This window comes from Canis lupus, chromosome 2 (genome assembly GCF_011100685.1).
Source record: "Canis lupus familiaris isolate Mischka breed German Shepherd chromosome 2, alternate assembly UU_Cfam_GSD_1.0, whole genome shotgun sequence".
Taxonomy (NCBI): domain Eukaryota; kingdom Metazoa; phylum Chordata; class Mammalia; order Carnivora; family Canidae; genus Canis; species Canis lupus.
The window spans coordinates 40,908,004-40,921,856 of NC_049223.1; the positions used below are offsets into that span (position 1 = coordinate 40,908,004).

General features: G+C 48.0%; 1 protein-coding gene across 2 annotated transcripts in view; it reads right to left on the bottom strand.

Moving 5' to 3' along the window:
- Positions 1 to 13,853, bottom strand: part of DPYSL3 (dihydropyrimidinase like 3) — a 119,617-nt gene that overhangs the window by 56,951 nt on the left and 48,813 nt on the right. The window contains exon 1 of one of the 2 annotated variants that reach the window (XM_038530548.1): positions 4,651 to 4,761. The exons of the other annotated variant lie outside the window; for it this stretch is intronic. Within the exon in view, the coding sequence (XP_038386476.1) occupies positions 4,651 to 4,689 (39 nt within the window). The 5' untranslated portion in view covers positions 4,690 to 4,761. Of the gene's footprint in view, positions 1 to 4,650; positions 4,762 to 13,853 lie in introns of those variants that run through there. 2 annotated transcript variants of the gene reach the window in all.

A 13,853-nucleotide genomic window follows, 5' to 3' on the forward strand; every position in this document is an offset into this window, starting at 1 on the left:
TTCTCTCTCTCTCTCTGTGGGTGTCTCTCATGAATAAATAAATAAAATCCTTAAAAAAAATTAAAAAATAAATCTAATTTAAAAAAAAAGAAAGAAAGAAAGCAAAAAAGAAAGAAAGGAATAACCTGGCTGAGGATCACCACATAGCTGCTCAAAATACAAGTAAAAAATGAACACCCTGGGCAGTGCCTGGGCTGAGATTTCCATGATCAGATATCTAAGATGCTTCCCATTCCTAACTTTTACTCTGGAATTTCCCTACCAAGATGCCTTACACGGATAGAAGTGACTGTGGACAACTCCATCTCTTTTGGTCTCCTAAACACTAGTCCTCCAACCCCTAATGCTAGCTGCTGGACTAAAGTGACACCTCTGGAAGCAAGAAGACACAGAGGCTGGGGTAGGATTGCACTCACGCCCTCTCCTGCTTCTTGGCCACCTCTAGACCCCCTGCCCAGCCACTGCATAAGGCCCCATCCCTTCCCCTCAGGAATAAAAACTTCCCATGGCACCCACAACGCTCACGATCACACCCTTCAAATGGGACCACGGCACCCTGATGATGCGCCCTGGAAAAGAACTCCCCACGTTGGGTTCCTGCCTGAGGATGTGTATTCTGGGAATTCCCAAACATCACACATGTACAGCCCAACCTCCAATGCAGCCGAGATGCACCATCTGCAAGATAATATTTACGGAAATCCAATTACCGTTTGCATAAAGCCAATTTTTTGTGATGTATCTCCCAGAGGGAATTCTGGAACTCCTTATCCACACCTTCCAAATCTCTGCTGCATGTGCCTCTGGGAGGCAGCAGCTGTACCAGGACAGCTGAAGCTGGGAAGCCAGAGAAGTCTGGGTTTATTTCCAGCTTTGCCCCAAAATTCTCGCTGGGTAATGCTGGATAACTAACCTCACCTATCTGTGCTTCGGTTTCCTTACAATGGTTTTTTGCGGAGACTCTGACAAGAGAATACACATAAAGCACTGCAACCTAACTGTTAGCTCCCCACCACTCAGCTTCAGGTGGTAGCATGCCAGAGGACCACAAGGACTGTAACTCCCCTAACTTTCTGCCTGCAGAACTGTTATGCTAGCTGCCATCCCCCAAAACGCTATTTATATCTATTTAATAAAAAGAAAGTACGAGACACCATGTTAAGGGATCTGTTGACAGTGGCGGGAAAAACAGGCTTCCCAGATCCTACCAGAACTGCTTGGAGAGTGCAGAGTCTTTCCTCTACACCATCTGCCTTACTAACACCACCTCAGAGTGATGGCAGAAGCAGAAACACCAAAAAAGAGTGTGGTGGCGAGGGACATCCATTTTAATTTCAATCAGGTGTGTAGGTTTGGGTCCTGCCTCCAACACTTACTCAACCTCTGATCCTGGGCAAATGCATTTGATTTTCTATGGATTTCGGGTGGGAGGGCTTGGGTTATTTTTTTTTTTCTGGATCTATAAACTGGGGATAACTATAGTACCTTTCAGAGAGCATTGAATCAAGGGTCAAAACGAGACAATACGTGTAACGCACATAGCACAATACCTGATACAAAATAAACACTCAGTAGGTGTGAGCTATTCTTATTTGGAACAATTTTTTATTCATGTATTGATTTAACCGACAACCATGAGACATCTGCATTCTAGAAACTATGCTGGACAGTGGAGACAGAGGTGAACGGCAGCACAGGGTCCCTGCTCTGATCTGCTGAACCACCCTGAACTGCCAGCCCGATGTTTAGAAGCAAGGGCAGGTATGGAGGTGGACCAGACCGGCCATGCACCTGAGAAAGAACAATAAGATGTGAGGCCCGAGACACTCACAGAGAAAGCCCTGGCCAATTCTACCCATGACAGAGAAATCCCTCTCTCCAAGAAACCAATAAACATAGGTTAGTAAGAAGGCTTTGATCTCAGGAGGGAGGCAAAACGAGGTGGCAAGAAAAACAAAAACAAAGAAAGCCTCACTGGGGTCCCCAAATTGTGGCAGAGGGTGGTGTCTGGGGAGGCAAAAGGTATCCAGCAAGAAAGACTGCCCCCATCGATCCTCAGGTTCTAGTGACATTTTAGCTACTGGGTGGGGCAGCCTTCACAGAAAGGAATACAGAGAGGCTAGAAAACTTAATTCAAATTCCATAATCTTATCATTGAAAAGAATATGCTAGAACTAAGAGTAGGGCATATCTGTTCCATTTAAATCTTTAATGACATTTTCTATGTAGGTATATCTGTGTCCATATTTTAATGTTTTTAATTGTATCGAGGAAGAGTATTTGAACCTTTATAGTATGTAGGTAACTACAATCATCTATAGACATGCAAACATGCAAAAATAATTGAACCAAGAATAGAACTCTTGTTCACAGAAATACAAACACAAAGCCTGAGGAAAATCTACAAATGGAGTCCTTGCCCCCAAAGACCAATACCCACCCTCCTGCCATGCTCCTCTGCTCCCCGCAACCCCAGACCCCTTTCAACAAGGTGAATATGAGGAAGAAATTCACAACCACTGTCCATTCTTGTCACAGTTGCTGGAGACACACAGCCCCGGCTTCAAGGCAGAGGCGGCTATGCAGCACCACGCCCCATGCACAGAGAGAAAGGATGCAAGCCGCACAGAACATGAAGGAGGCACCCCAGGGAAGAGCATCCAAACAGGAACAAAAGGGAACCCCTGGCAAACCTGGCTCTAGGATCAGGGCACAGACACATTTATGGGGGCTTCGAAGGCAAGTGATCAATCAGGGCCAGATTTCTCTGGCTTTCCTGAAAGGTGGCCTAAGTGATACCTATAAGAATGGGCGTGGCCCTCAGTGCCATATCACAGCCTGAGTCCATAAGAAGAACCTTGCAATGCTCAGACTAGAAAGAAAAAAAACAAGCTTTTCTCTGCTTATCCCAAACAGGGGGGACTGGCAAATGTATCCTCGAGGTAAGGCAAGTGGCATAAGTGCAGCATACTTCACACATGTAATAGCATGAGCGCCGGGGTTCATCCCTCCCCCGTTAGAGAAATAGTATAAAAATTGGGCTTTTGTCTCAGTCTTTTTTCTTTCTAACAATACCTTCCACAGCTCTCTGCAAAGACAACTGGCGCTCCGAGACTACTGTGCATTGTAAAAGATCCACTATGTATCTTCAATAACGTGAAGTCGATGATATCACAAAGCGATAAAGGAGGATATGTTTACACCTGACACCTTTACCTGGCAAAAGGATCCCTACCCATCCCCACTACCCTTTCTCCCAGTATTCATTCCCTAAGACCAGGTGGACAGCAGGGAGGGGTGGGGTGCCCTTGTGTGGGGTGAAGGTCAGGTGCATGAAAACACAGCATGCTTCAATAGAAATAAACCACTTGAGAATAAAGTGCAGTAGAGGCAAAAACAGCTTCGTCCTGCCTACAGGGGTAAGGTCCTGCATTGGTGATCTGGAGCACACGGGGCGTTCCACACATAGCGGAGCAAGTGCAAACACACGCACGCCCACAGCAAAACCTGGTGGATCCCTGGTAAATTAACTACAGGAGCAGGTACAGCTCTGCCCTAGGGCAGCTGCAGAGCCTCCCAGGGGCCAGCTGATCACTTCCTTTGTTCGCCTTGCAAAGATGGAGTAGCCACCCATTCCCCCGCTACACACGCGCGCACACACACACAGACACACACACTACACACACACACACTGCACACACACCCCCATTCACTACAGACAAAGCACAACCATACTGCTTCATGCCAAACTACCAAATGTCAATGTTTCTCGTCACTGCTGTCTTGCCCCCTACCACCGCCACCCCTTTCCGGGGGGGATGCCCATCCCAGCCTGTCGCGCGCCCTTCCACTCAGGGGCATGGTTTCTGCGCATCCCGGAGAAATCCCGAGCGGGGGCGCGGTGTTTTGCAGCCGCGAGCTGCCGGGTGAAGGTGCGGCTGCTGTCCCGGATCCCGGATCCCGGCTCGTCCGCGGGTCCCCGCCCGAGGCGCCCGCCCGGGGCATTTGACCCCGGCCGCCGGCGGGCGCTCGCTCTTGCACACAATGGCATTAGGACGTGTCCTGCACACAGCGTGCGCCTGCGACCCCGAACCAAGATCTGCTCTTAAAACTCAGCCTTTTCTTGGGAGGAGATGGGGGGGGGGGGATGACATGAAAGATGTAAAATGCACCGAGGGCAAAACAAAACAAAAGTTGCTCATTCCCGCCGCACCGCGTTAGAGGTCCAGTCCGCACCCTGACGTCCCGACACATGCACGGGGGCGGCCGCAGGCAGGACGGCGGCCAAGGTGCGGGGCGAGGGTCCGGGCCGCCCGCCCCCGTCGCGGCGCGGGAGGCAGAGCGCGGGCGAGCAGCTGGGAGAGGGGCGCGGCCCGGCCGCCGGCCGCCGGCCCCGGGAGCTGTCACCCCTGCACACCCCGCCGCGGCCAACGAGCCTGAAACAAAAAGCCGAGGCCCTGGGGCGGCGCACAGGGGCTCCCCGGGCGGCGCGGGGTCCGGCAGGGCCCGGGGCTATTTGGAAACTACCGGCGGGGGGCGGGGGGCGGGGGGCGGACACCTAACCCGGGGTTCCCGGCGCCGCTCCTCGGTTTCCTCTTTGTCTTGCTTCCCCCGAAGGCCGGGGTCCCGCGTGCGGGGCGCCCCACTCACCGTGATCCGCGGGATGTTCTTCTTGCCTTGGTAGGACATGGTGGCGGCGGCGGCGGCGGCGGCGGCTCCCGCTCGGCTGCGGCTCCCGCTCGGCTGCGGCTCCCGCTCGGCTGCGGCTCCCGCTCGGCTGCGGCTGCGGCTGCGGCTGCGGCTGCGGCTGCGGCTGCGGCTCCCGCTCGGCTCCGGCTCCCGCGCCCGCGCCCGTCGGCAGCGCGCAGCGCCCGAGATCAGGTGGAGCGAGTGGTGCGCTGGCCGCGCCGCCGCCCCCCGCGCCTCCGCCCCCCTCGCGGCTCCCGCGGCGGCTGCCGGAGACAATAGTAAATCTCCCCGGCCCCCCTTCACCCCGACCCCCCCGCCACACACACCCTCCTCCGCTCGCGTTCACGCCCGGGCTTTTTTTTTTTTTTTCCTTTCCCTCTCTGGCCGTGCCAGCTGGGACCCCGCAAGACCAGAATGGCTGCTCCGCGACTCCTCCCTCTTCTCTCTTATCCCTATTGATTTTCCTCTTTGCATCTGCCTCACCCACTTTTTCTTTTTCTTCCTTTTTGTGTGTGTGTGTGTGTGTGTGTGTGTGACTTCGAGAGTGCGGCGGCGCCAGCCCGCTCACGGCCACCAGGGGGCGCGAGGGACTTTTCGGGGCGGGGATGCTGCAGTCCCGGGGGCCGCCCCCCCGCCCCCGCCCCCGCCCCCGGCCCCGCCCGGCCCCGCGGGCCGAGCCCCTGGCCGGTGTCGCACCCTCCCCACCCCCCTCCCGGGCCCGGGAGGGCTCCCGACCGCCCGCCGGGGCCGCTGTGGTCCGCTCAGCACGGGCCGCGGGCTGCAGGCGGCGGCGGCGCCTTTGTTCGGGCCGAGGGCCGCGCGCCGCCTCCGCTGCGGTGTAGCGGGCCCGCACCTGTGCCGCCCGCCCGCCCCCCGCCCGTCCGGCCCCGGCGCTGCGCGTCGCATCGGGGCGCGGGTAAAGCAACCACCAACCTCGCTGGGCGGCGGGGCGCTGCGCTGTCAGTTACCAGCAACTGTTCTCCGTATTGTAAAAAACATTCTCAAAATAACACGCTGCAAGGAACTCTGCTGCCGGGCTCTCGGAATGGGTGGAAGCGCGGTAAGGCGGCTCCGTGGGTAGAGAGGAGAAAACACCTGTGGTTGAGAGGCCCCGTCCCGTTACTGGGGTGCAGCCATGGGGGGTGCGGGGCGCCACTGTTGCTTCCCACGGACAGAGAGCCGTGTGCACGGCTGAGCATCCCGAGTGTGCGGTAGGCAGAGCCGATGGACCAGAGTCGGTATGTCCCTGGGAGCACAAACATGGCCTTTGAGCGCTGGACTATATTGTCCTTCAGCTACTTGCTACAATTAAATGGCCCAGTATTTGGAGGGACCCTTATGGGTGGGAGCTAAGGGGTGATCCGGCAGCAGGAGCTCCCTCAACTCTCCTGGAAAATGAAGCCAGACATATCATGTAAATAACAAAAATGGCTCGCTATGCAAAAACTGTAAAAACCCTTTCAAGAGAAGTCTCTACCACCCCCACTCAGTTGTCATTGCTAATGGCCCACTAAATATTCTGCAGAGGTCACTAAGCACAACTAGGTCTGTCTTAGGGATCTTAAACTCACATTTCTATAAGGCAGGCCACTCACTGACCACGCTTCTGGCCATCTTTTCATTAAATTGCAGGCCTTTTCTGCAGTGGAGGAGCTATATAAAGCATCCACCAGAATAGGAACAGAATCCTCCAGGCTTGGGCTTTCCAAAATCCTAAAGTGAATCAGCCTGGTCACATAATCGAAGGGGAGACTAAACTCCCTGAAACACTCCCTGCTCTCAAGTGAGTTAATCCAAGCTGCTGGTCATTCATGGGTAACTGGACTGAATGCAGTCTTCACGGGAAAAGTCTACAGCCCTCTCCACTTTATTTCTGTGATACTCCGGCTAGAAGGATGAATGCCAGGCAAAGTCACCTCCCTGTAGTCTTTTGCAAAGCCTGAGCAAGGTTTAAGGCCAAAGTCACACCCAAAACATTTTGCTTTGTTCTTATACTGAGACCACTAGCCAAGAGTTGTGAAATTACAAAGCATTATGGGGATTGGCATGCAAATGAGCAGGATTATATTTAGAACAGGGTAAAAAGAGAATTAACTACATACTATGAAACCCTGAAGAGCTCTCTCAGTATCTTTCCCAAAGATGTGTACCAAACTTGCTGGAAGGGATCTTGCAAATTCTTAAGAAAAGTAAAAATATGTAAGGGATATTTACAATCCTCAAGAAATACCACTGCCTCTTTTTCTTTTTTTAATTTTATGGGTTTCTTTCTTTCCCTTTCTTGCATCCTATTTATGTCCCCTGTTCCTGTCATTATAACCCAGAACACTCTCTACTAAATAGACTTATACCATGTTTTTGATCACTTGATTGTGTGTGTGTGTGTGTGTGTGTGTGTGTCTTATTTCAAATTAGAAGACTTAGGGTTAATCTCTCTGAGGTCAGGTTGACATGTTATAGGACTTGTGATGTGTTTCTCCGGATCGGACTCCAGCGACAAGCCATGCAAAGGAATGCATAATAACCAGCTAATGGGTTCAAGCTGTTGCCACAATCAGAAATGTACAACAAACACTATTTTTTCTCTCTTTTGTCCCCCCAATCATTTTTTTTCTTTCTTAAATCAAAAGAAAGTGTCCAAGATGAGTTTGAAGGAAAAGGCCTTCCTTGGCTGGGCCTCTCTTTGAGTAAGAAAGACAGCCATCAACACAGGAAGCCTCTGTGTCTGGCCAAGAGAATGAGGAGTGAAACCAGCATGGATGTTTTCCACAGTAGAATGACTCTGAATGGTTTTCCTTGGATACACAGCAGTGCTTGGCTTTAGGTATCTCAGGAAACTATGAGAGAGGGAAAAGAAGACATAGAGAGACTTAATTTATCGTCCCAAAGAAACTTAATTTTGGCCACCAAACCTACCACGTTGGTAGACTTCCACTCCTCCATCAAAGCTACTTTATTCTAGTTGCTCAGGCCAAAGGCGTGGCATCAACCTTGACTCCTTCAGCCCATCCACTTTGCACTCCATAGCCAATCTTTCAGGAAATGCTATTGGTTCTGTCCCTTAACTACATTCAGACTGAGGACATTAATTCATATACTGAGACCCAAAAAGTGGAGGCTGCTCCAGTCGCTGGGACCTTGTCACACATCTAGTGTGTGACAGCACACACAGTCAGCCTCCACTTACCCGAAACCTAACAAACATTGACAAACATCATGATCCTCCAACTCAACTTAGCTAGTAGCTTCCTTTACCCTGAAAAATAGGACCTGCTAGTATTATAAGGAAATCCCCGGCCAACCACGCTGTTTCCACGTTGCTTCTTCTAACTCTCCGTAAAACTTGCTCTTGCCCCAAATCCCCCAGAAAGTGTGCTCCACTACTCATGCGGCACTGTACTCCCCCAATCTGTGCATTGTTTTCCTTTGAATAAAGGACATCGAACTAGTTACAAGGCTTTACTCTGCGTGTCATTTCACAATGTGACTTTTTCTTTTTTAAAAAAGTAATAGGACTCTCTTAATCTGCAGGGCTTCTCCCTGTGGCTCGCAGCCACCACGTGTCACATGGACTGCTGCGCGAACCTCTGCATGGGGTCTCTTCCATCATTCATTCATTCTTAACAGTACTCACACGAAATTTATCTCATGCTTGCTACGCACTACTTTTCCAGATGCTACTGTTATAGAGGTGAATAACAACGACAATGTCCCAGATCTCAGGAAGCTTACCTTATACCCTTACTCAAAAATAAGGCACTTCTTGGTGCCCTTCCTTTTTTTTTTTTTTTTTTAAGATTTTATTTATTCATGAGAGACACAGAGAGAGAGGCAGAGACACAGGCAGAGGGAGAAGCAGGCTCCACGCAGGAGCCCGATGTGGGACTCGATCCCGGAACTCCAGGATCACTTCCTGTGCCGAGGGCAGACGCTCAACCGCTGAACCACCCAAGTGCCCCAAGTTGGTGCCCTTCCACGCCTACTTTATCTTCATGGTACTTTTCACCATATGTATATATGATAGTAATTTATCACTGAGTATTATCCTTCTCTCCATCATTGGAATATAAGCTTCTTGAGGGCAGGGAATCTGTTGGTTTTATTTACGGCTGTATCCTTAGTGTGTGAAACAGGACTCTGCCCATAGAAATTGCTCAATCATTATTAAGGTGAGTAACTATACGAGTTTTAAAATTGTGTCTAAAGAAAGAGTAAATAGATGGAATAAGAATGTTCCTGTAACTAAGGGCATGTGATTAGAAGCTAGATTTAAGAATATCTATTTTGAGGGCACCTGGATGGCTCAGTTGGTTAAGCCTCTGCTCAGGTCATAATCCTGGAATCCAGGGATCAGGGCTCCCTACTCAGCAGGGAGTCTGTTTCTCCCTTTCCCTCTACCCTTCACCTTGCTAGTGCTCACTTGCAGTCTCTCTATCAAATAAATAAAATCTTAAAAAAAAAGAAAAAGAATATTTATTTTTGCTTCTCTAAGGCTTCTTAGAGTTCCCTGATTCTAGAATTCACAGCAGGTGAATTCAGGCTGGTGAGGATATCCCTTAGCTAATATGATACGGTCACAAAATTCTAGGGCAACACATGGGCCAAAGAACAGCTCAGTAGAATAGATTTGTTACCTGAGCACTGATTAGAGAGCTGTAAACTTTGAAAGGAATTGTCATCAAAGTGTACGAGAACATCAAGAGCCTTGTCTTAATTTAAAGAATTAAAAAACAATTGATAATTGGGTTTCAAGAAAAAAGTAGGAATCAAGAATGGTGTGTTGTTTAAGGATCTGGATTTAGAAATAGGGGGAACCTTGGTCCATATTTATTTATTGACTTACTTTTATTTATTGAGTACGTAGTATGGGCACCTAGACAAGTAGGAATAAAATACGTGAATCAAATAGACAAAATGCATGCCCTCTTAAAGCTTATGTTTTAGGAAAGGGACAAATCTAGGGTTAAAAATGAAAATATATGGTGTTTAAAATGGTAGGAGGTGCACTGAGGACAAATAAACCAGGATTTGGGAAGGTGACAGTCATTCCAGTGTCTTGAGATTGGGCTGGAATTTTACATACAGAGTCACAGAAGGTCAGGTGAGATAATGGTAGCTTAGACCAAACGGTAACAGTACAAGCAGTGAGAAATGGTCACATATTAGATATGTTTCAAGGTTAAACCAACAGTATTTGCTGATGGACTCGACCAGGGTGTGAGAAAAAGATGAACTGAGAATTACATTAAATCTGTTGGCCAGAGCAACTCAAAAGGTAATGGTGTGCCTCATAGCCACGGGGAAAAATGTGGGAGGAATGGTATTGGGGGAAAGATCAGGAATACATCTGTGGACATTCCTATTAAATGCTGAAGTGAGGGATCCCTGGGTGGCGCAGCAGTTTAGTGCCTGCCTTCAGCCCAGGGAGTGATCCTGGAGACCCAAAATCGAGTCCCGCGTTGGGCTCCCTCAATGGAGCCTGCTTCTCCCTCTGTGTCTCTGCCTCTCTCTCTCTCTCTCTCTCTCTCTCTCTGTCTCTCATGAATAAATAAAATCTTTTTAAAAAATTAAAAAATAAAATTAAAATAATAATAAATGTTCAAGTGAAAGAGTGTCTGGGTGGCTCAGTCAGTTAAGCATCTGCCTTCAGCTCAGGTCAGGATCTCAGGGTCCTGGGATGGAGCCCTGTGTAAGCATCTGGCTCCCTGCTCAGCAGGGAATCTGCTTCTCCCTCTTCCTCTGCTCTTCCTCCCCACTCATGCTCTCACACTCTCCCTCTCTCTCAAATAATGATCCTTTAAAAAAAATATGTTGAAGTGAAATGTTAAGCAGGCAGGCAGATATCTGAGATTAGAAATCTAAGGGATGACCTGGGCCAGAGACACAAACTTGGGATTCGGCAGCCTCTAGGTATTATTTAACAATGCTGGAGGAGAGGAACAAGGAAGTGAGTGGAGATAGAGGGCAGAAAGGTCTGAGGTATGTAGCGTCCTGAGGGGAAATGAGGACCCAGGAAAACGACTGGAGACAGTGATCAGTGAGACAGAGGGTACACCGTGAGAGCATGGTGTTCTGAAGGTCAAGAAACCACAATATTTCAGAGGAGAACATGTTCACTTTGTTAAATGCTGCTGAAAGTTCAAGGAAGATGAGAAGTGAGAATTAATTAGTGCGTGAAGGGCGCCTCTGTGGCTGTTGGTGAGGCGTCTGCCTTCAGCTAAGGCCATGATCCTGGGGTCCTGGGATTGAGCCCCACCTACGGCTCCCTGCTCGGCGGGGAGCCTGCTCCTCCCTCTCCTGCTCCCCCTGCCTGTGCGCTCACTCTCTCTCTCTCCAATAAACAAATAAAATCTTTAAAATAATAATAATAGAGACACCTGGGTGGCTCAGTGGATGAGCGTCTGCCTTTGGCTCAGGGCATGATCCCAGGGTCCCGGATGGAGTCCCACATCAGGCTCCTAGCATGGAGCCTGCTTCTCCCTCTGCCTGTGTCTCTGCCTCTCTCTGTGTGTCTCTCATAAATAAATAAATAAAATCTTTTTAAAAATAAAAAATAAAATAATAATAATTAGTGCATGAAAACACCATCAGAATCACTGAGGGCCTTCCCCTGAGCACCTATGAGTATCTTAATAGACACCTCATAATGGTCTTCTGGGGAGCGTATATTAAATTATTCAAGTCATATTTCCTGAGTACCTACCGTGTGTGTGTGTGTGTGTGTGTGTGTGTGTGTGTACTGGTCCTAATGAAGTCGTGGGGATGAAAACTGATTGGAGTGTTTCCAAGATACAATCAAAGTGAATTGGAGACATCTGATGTAGACATCTCTTTCAAGGGATTTTACTGTAAATGAAGACAAGGAAATGGTGCTGTAACAGCCAGAGAAAGTGGAATCTCATGTGAGAGAAATAAGAGCATGGTCATGGGCGCTCTCTCTGTAAGAGACCGGGGACAAGAGGCCTAACATTCTTGAATGGGCAACACAGGTGACATCTAGTGTTCAGATAGAGGGCTTGCCCATAGCAAAGAGCAAAGAAGGTTCATCCACAGGGAAGTGAGGATGGAGCATGGGATCTTGGCTCCTTAAACAAGAAGAGACGGTTCAGGTGTACAGGGAGATAAAGGACAGTGAACATATTAAAGATTAAATAAGATTATTAATGCAAAACTCTTAGCCCAAAGCAAGTTAATTAGCAACTATTCCTGCCATTACTTTTACTGTTCTGATTTTTCAAACTAGTTTACATCAGGGACTATGTCTTATTTATCTTTTCAGTCCCCAGCTCTTTCACAATGCTTGAAATAGAGTGGAATTAATACACTATGATATAAGCTGAATAGAGGGGAAAAATCAAGAATATCCTCTGCCTTCCTTTTTAATATCCAAAATATCTATAATAAGTGACTAGCCATTTCCATGGTTTCAATCATCGAAAATATTTTCTACTTTTTCAAAAACCAATTTATATTTTGCTATATGAACACACAGAAACATTTCCCTTGGTCCTGATGTGAAAGATAGAGGGGGGGAAAAACGGTTTCAAAATAAATGCAGAAAGAATTCTGAAGAGGCAAAAAACACATACCAGGCCTTTGTGAAACATATAGGCTATTCTAATGTTAGCAAATATGCATTTAATCACAGAATCGCCCATTAAGTCACTTGGATCTGTAAATTTTTTTTTTTTTTTTTTTTTTTTAATGATAGTCACACACACAGAGAGAGAGAGGCAGAGACATAGGCAGAGGGAGAAGCAGGCTCCATGCACCGGGAGCCCGACGTGGGATTCGATCCCGGGTCTCCAGGATCGCGCCCTGGGCCAAAGGCAGGCGCCAAACCGCTGCGCCACCCAGGGATCCCTGGATCTGTAAATTTTATCCACAGTTCAAACAGGGGAAATCTTAGTCATATACTTCCAGTATCACAGAATGAAAATCAAGGTGGTGATTAACCTGTTATTATTAGATGTTTATACATTAAATACACAATCAATTTTATCTTTGATACACATAAGCCAAAAAAGAAAATAAAAATATTATAGACACACAAAATATTCCCATGAGCTGATTCCCAAATAATACCTATACCAGCCTGAGCAAGGTGTACAGACCTACTTCTCCCTGGATAGATTTTCTCATTCATTTCTTTAATAGAGGATGGTTCTGAAGGCCTCTGGCCTTCAGATTTGATGGTAATTCATTTCAAAGCCATAGGCAGGCACATTGTCTAGAATTATAGAATAAGGTTGGGAGGGAGAGATAAATTACTGTGTGTGCATCTCCATCTCTGGGTCAACACATGTTAGACATATAGGTGAGGTTATAGTTGTTAAAACAGCAGTTGGAAACTAAAATAGATAGTAATCAAAATGAATCAAGGATTGATGATCAGAAGGCTGAAGGTAGCACTCCACTAAAAAGTCATAATCTCATGGGGCATCTGAGTGGCTCAGTTGGTTAAGTGGCTGACTCTTGATTTTGGCTCAGCATGTGACCTCAGAGTCCTGGGATAGAGCCCCACATCATGCTTCATGCTCAGCAAGGAGTCTGCTTGAGGATTCTCTCTCCCTCTTCCCTCTGGTCCCCCCCCTGCCCCCACCCAGCTTGTACACCCACTCTGTCTCAAACAAATAAATAAATCTTTAAAACAAAGAAAGTCATAATCCTGTGCCCAATTTTTCGATCTGATCTAGTTTTAAAGCTTGCAAAACAGTAACTAAAGGAGAAGCCGGGTCATCATGAGGAAAGATCTTCCAACACCAAGACTAGAGGTCATGATTCCTCTAGTCTTTCCTCAAGGGGGTCCTAGGGCAAACTACTAATGTCACTGGAAACTGAAAAAGAGGGCTACCTAAACACCAGGGGGCAGATGGATATAAGTTTCCAGTTGACACAGGTACCCAGAAACTTGAGGCATCAGCAGAGCTCCTCTGTTAGTGTGAAAGCATGCTAAGGCCAATTAATAAGCAGACTCCTGGTCTAGCTCTGGCTCTCTGGCTTCTTTGGCCCACTAGCTTTACAGATATACCTACTGGTCATTTGCACAAACCTGTATTGATTAATTGGAGTGGATAAATATGGCAATTAGCACCCTTCAATGTTGGTTTCTTGGCCTGTAGGGTAACAGCAATTAAGGTGGGAAGATCAAGTAGAAAGCTCTA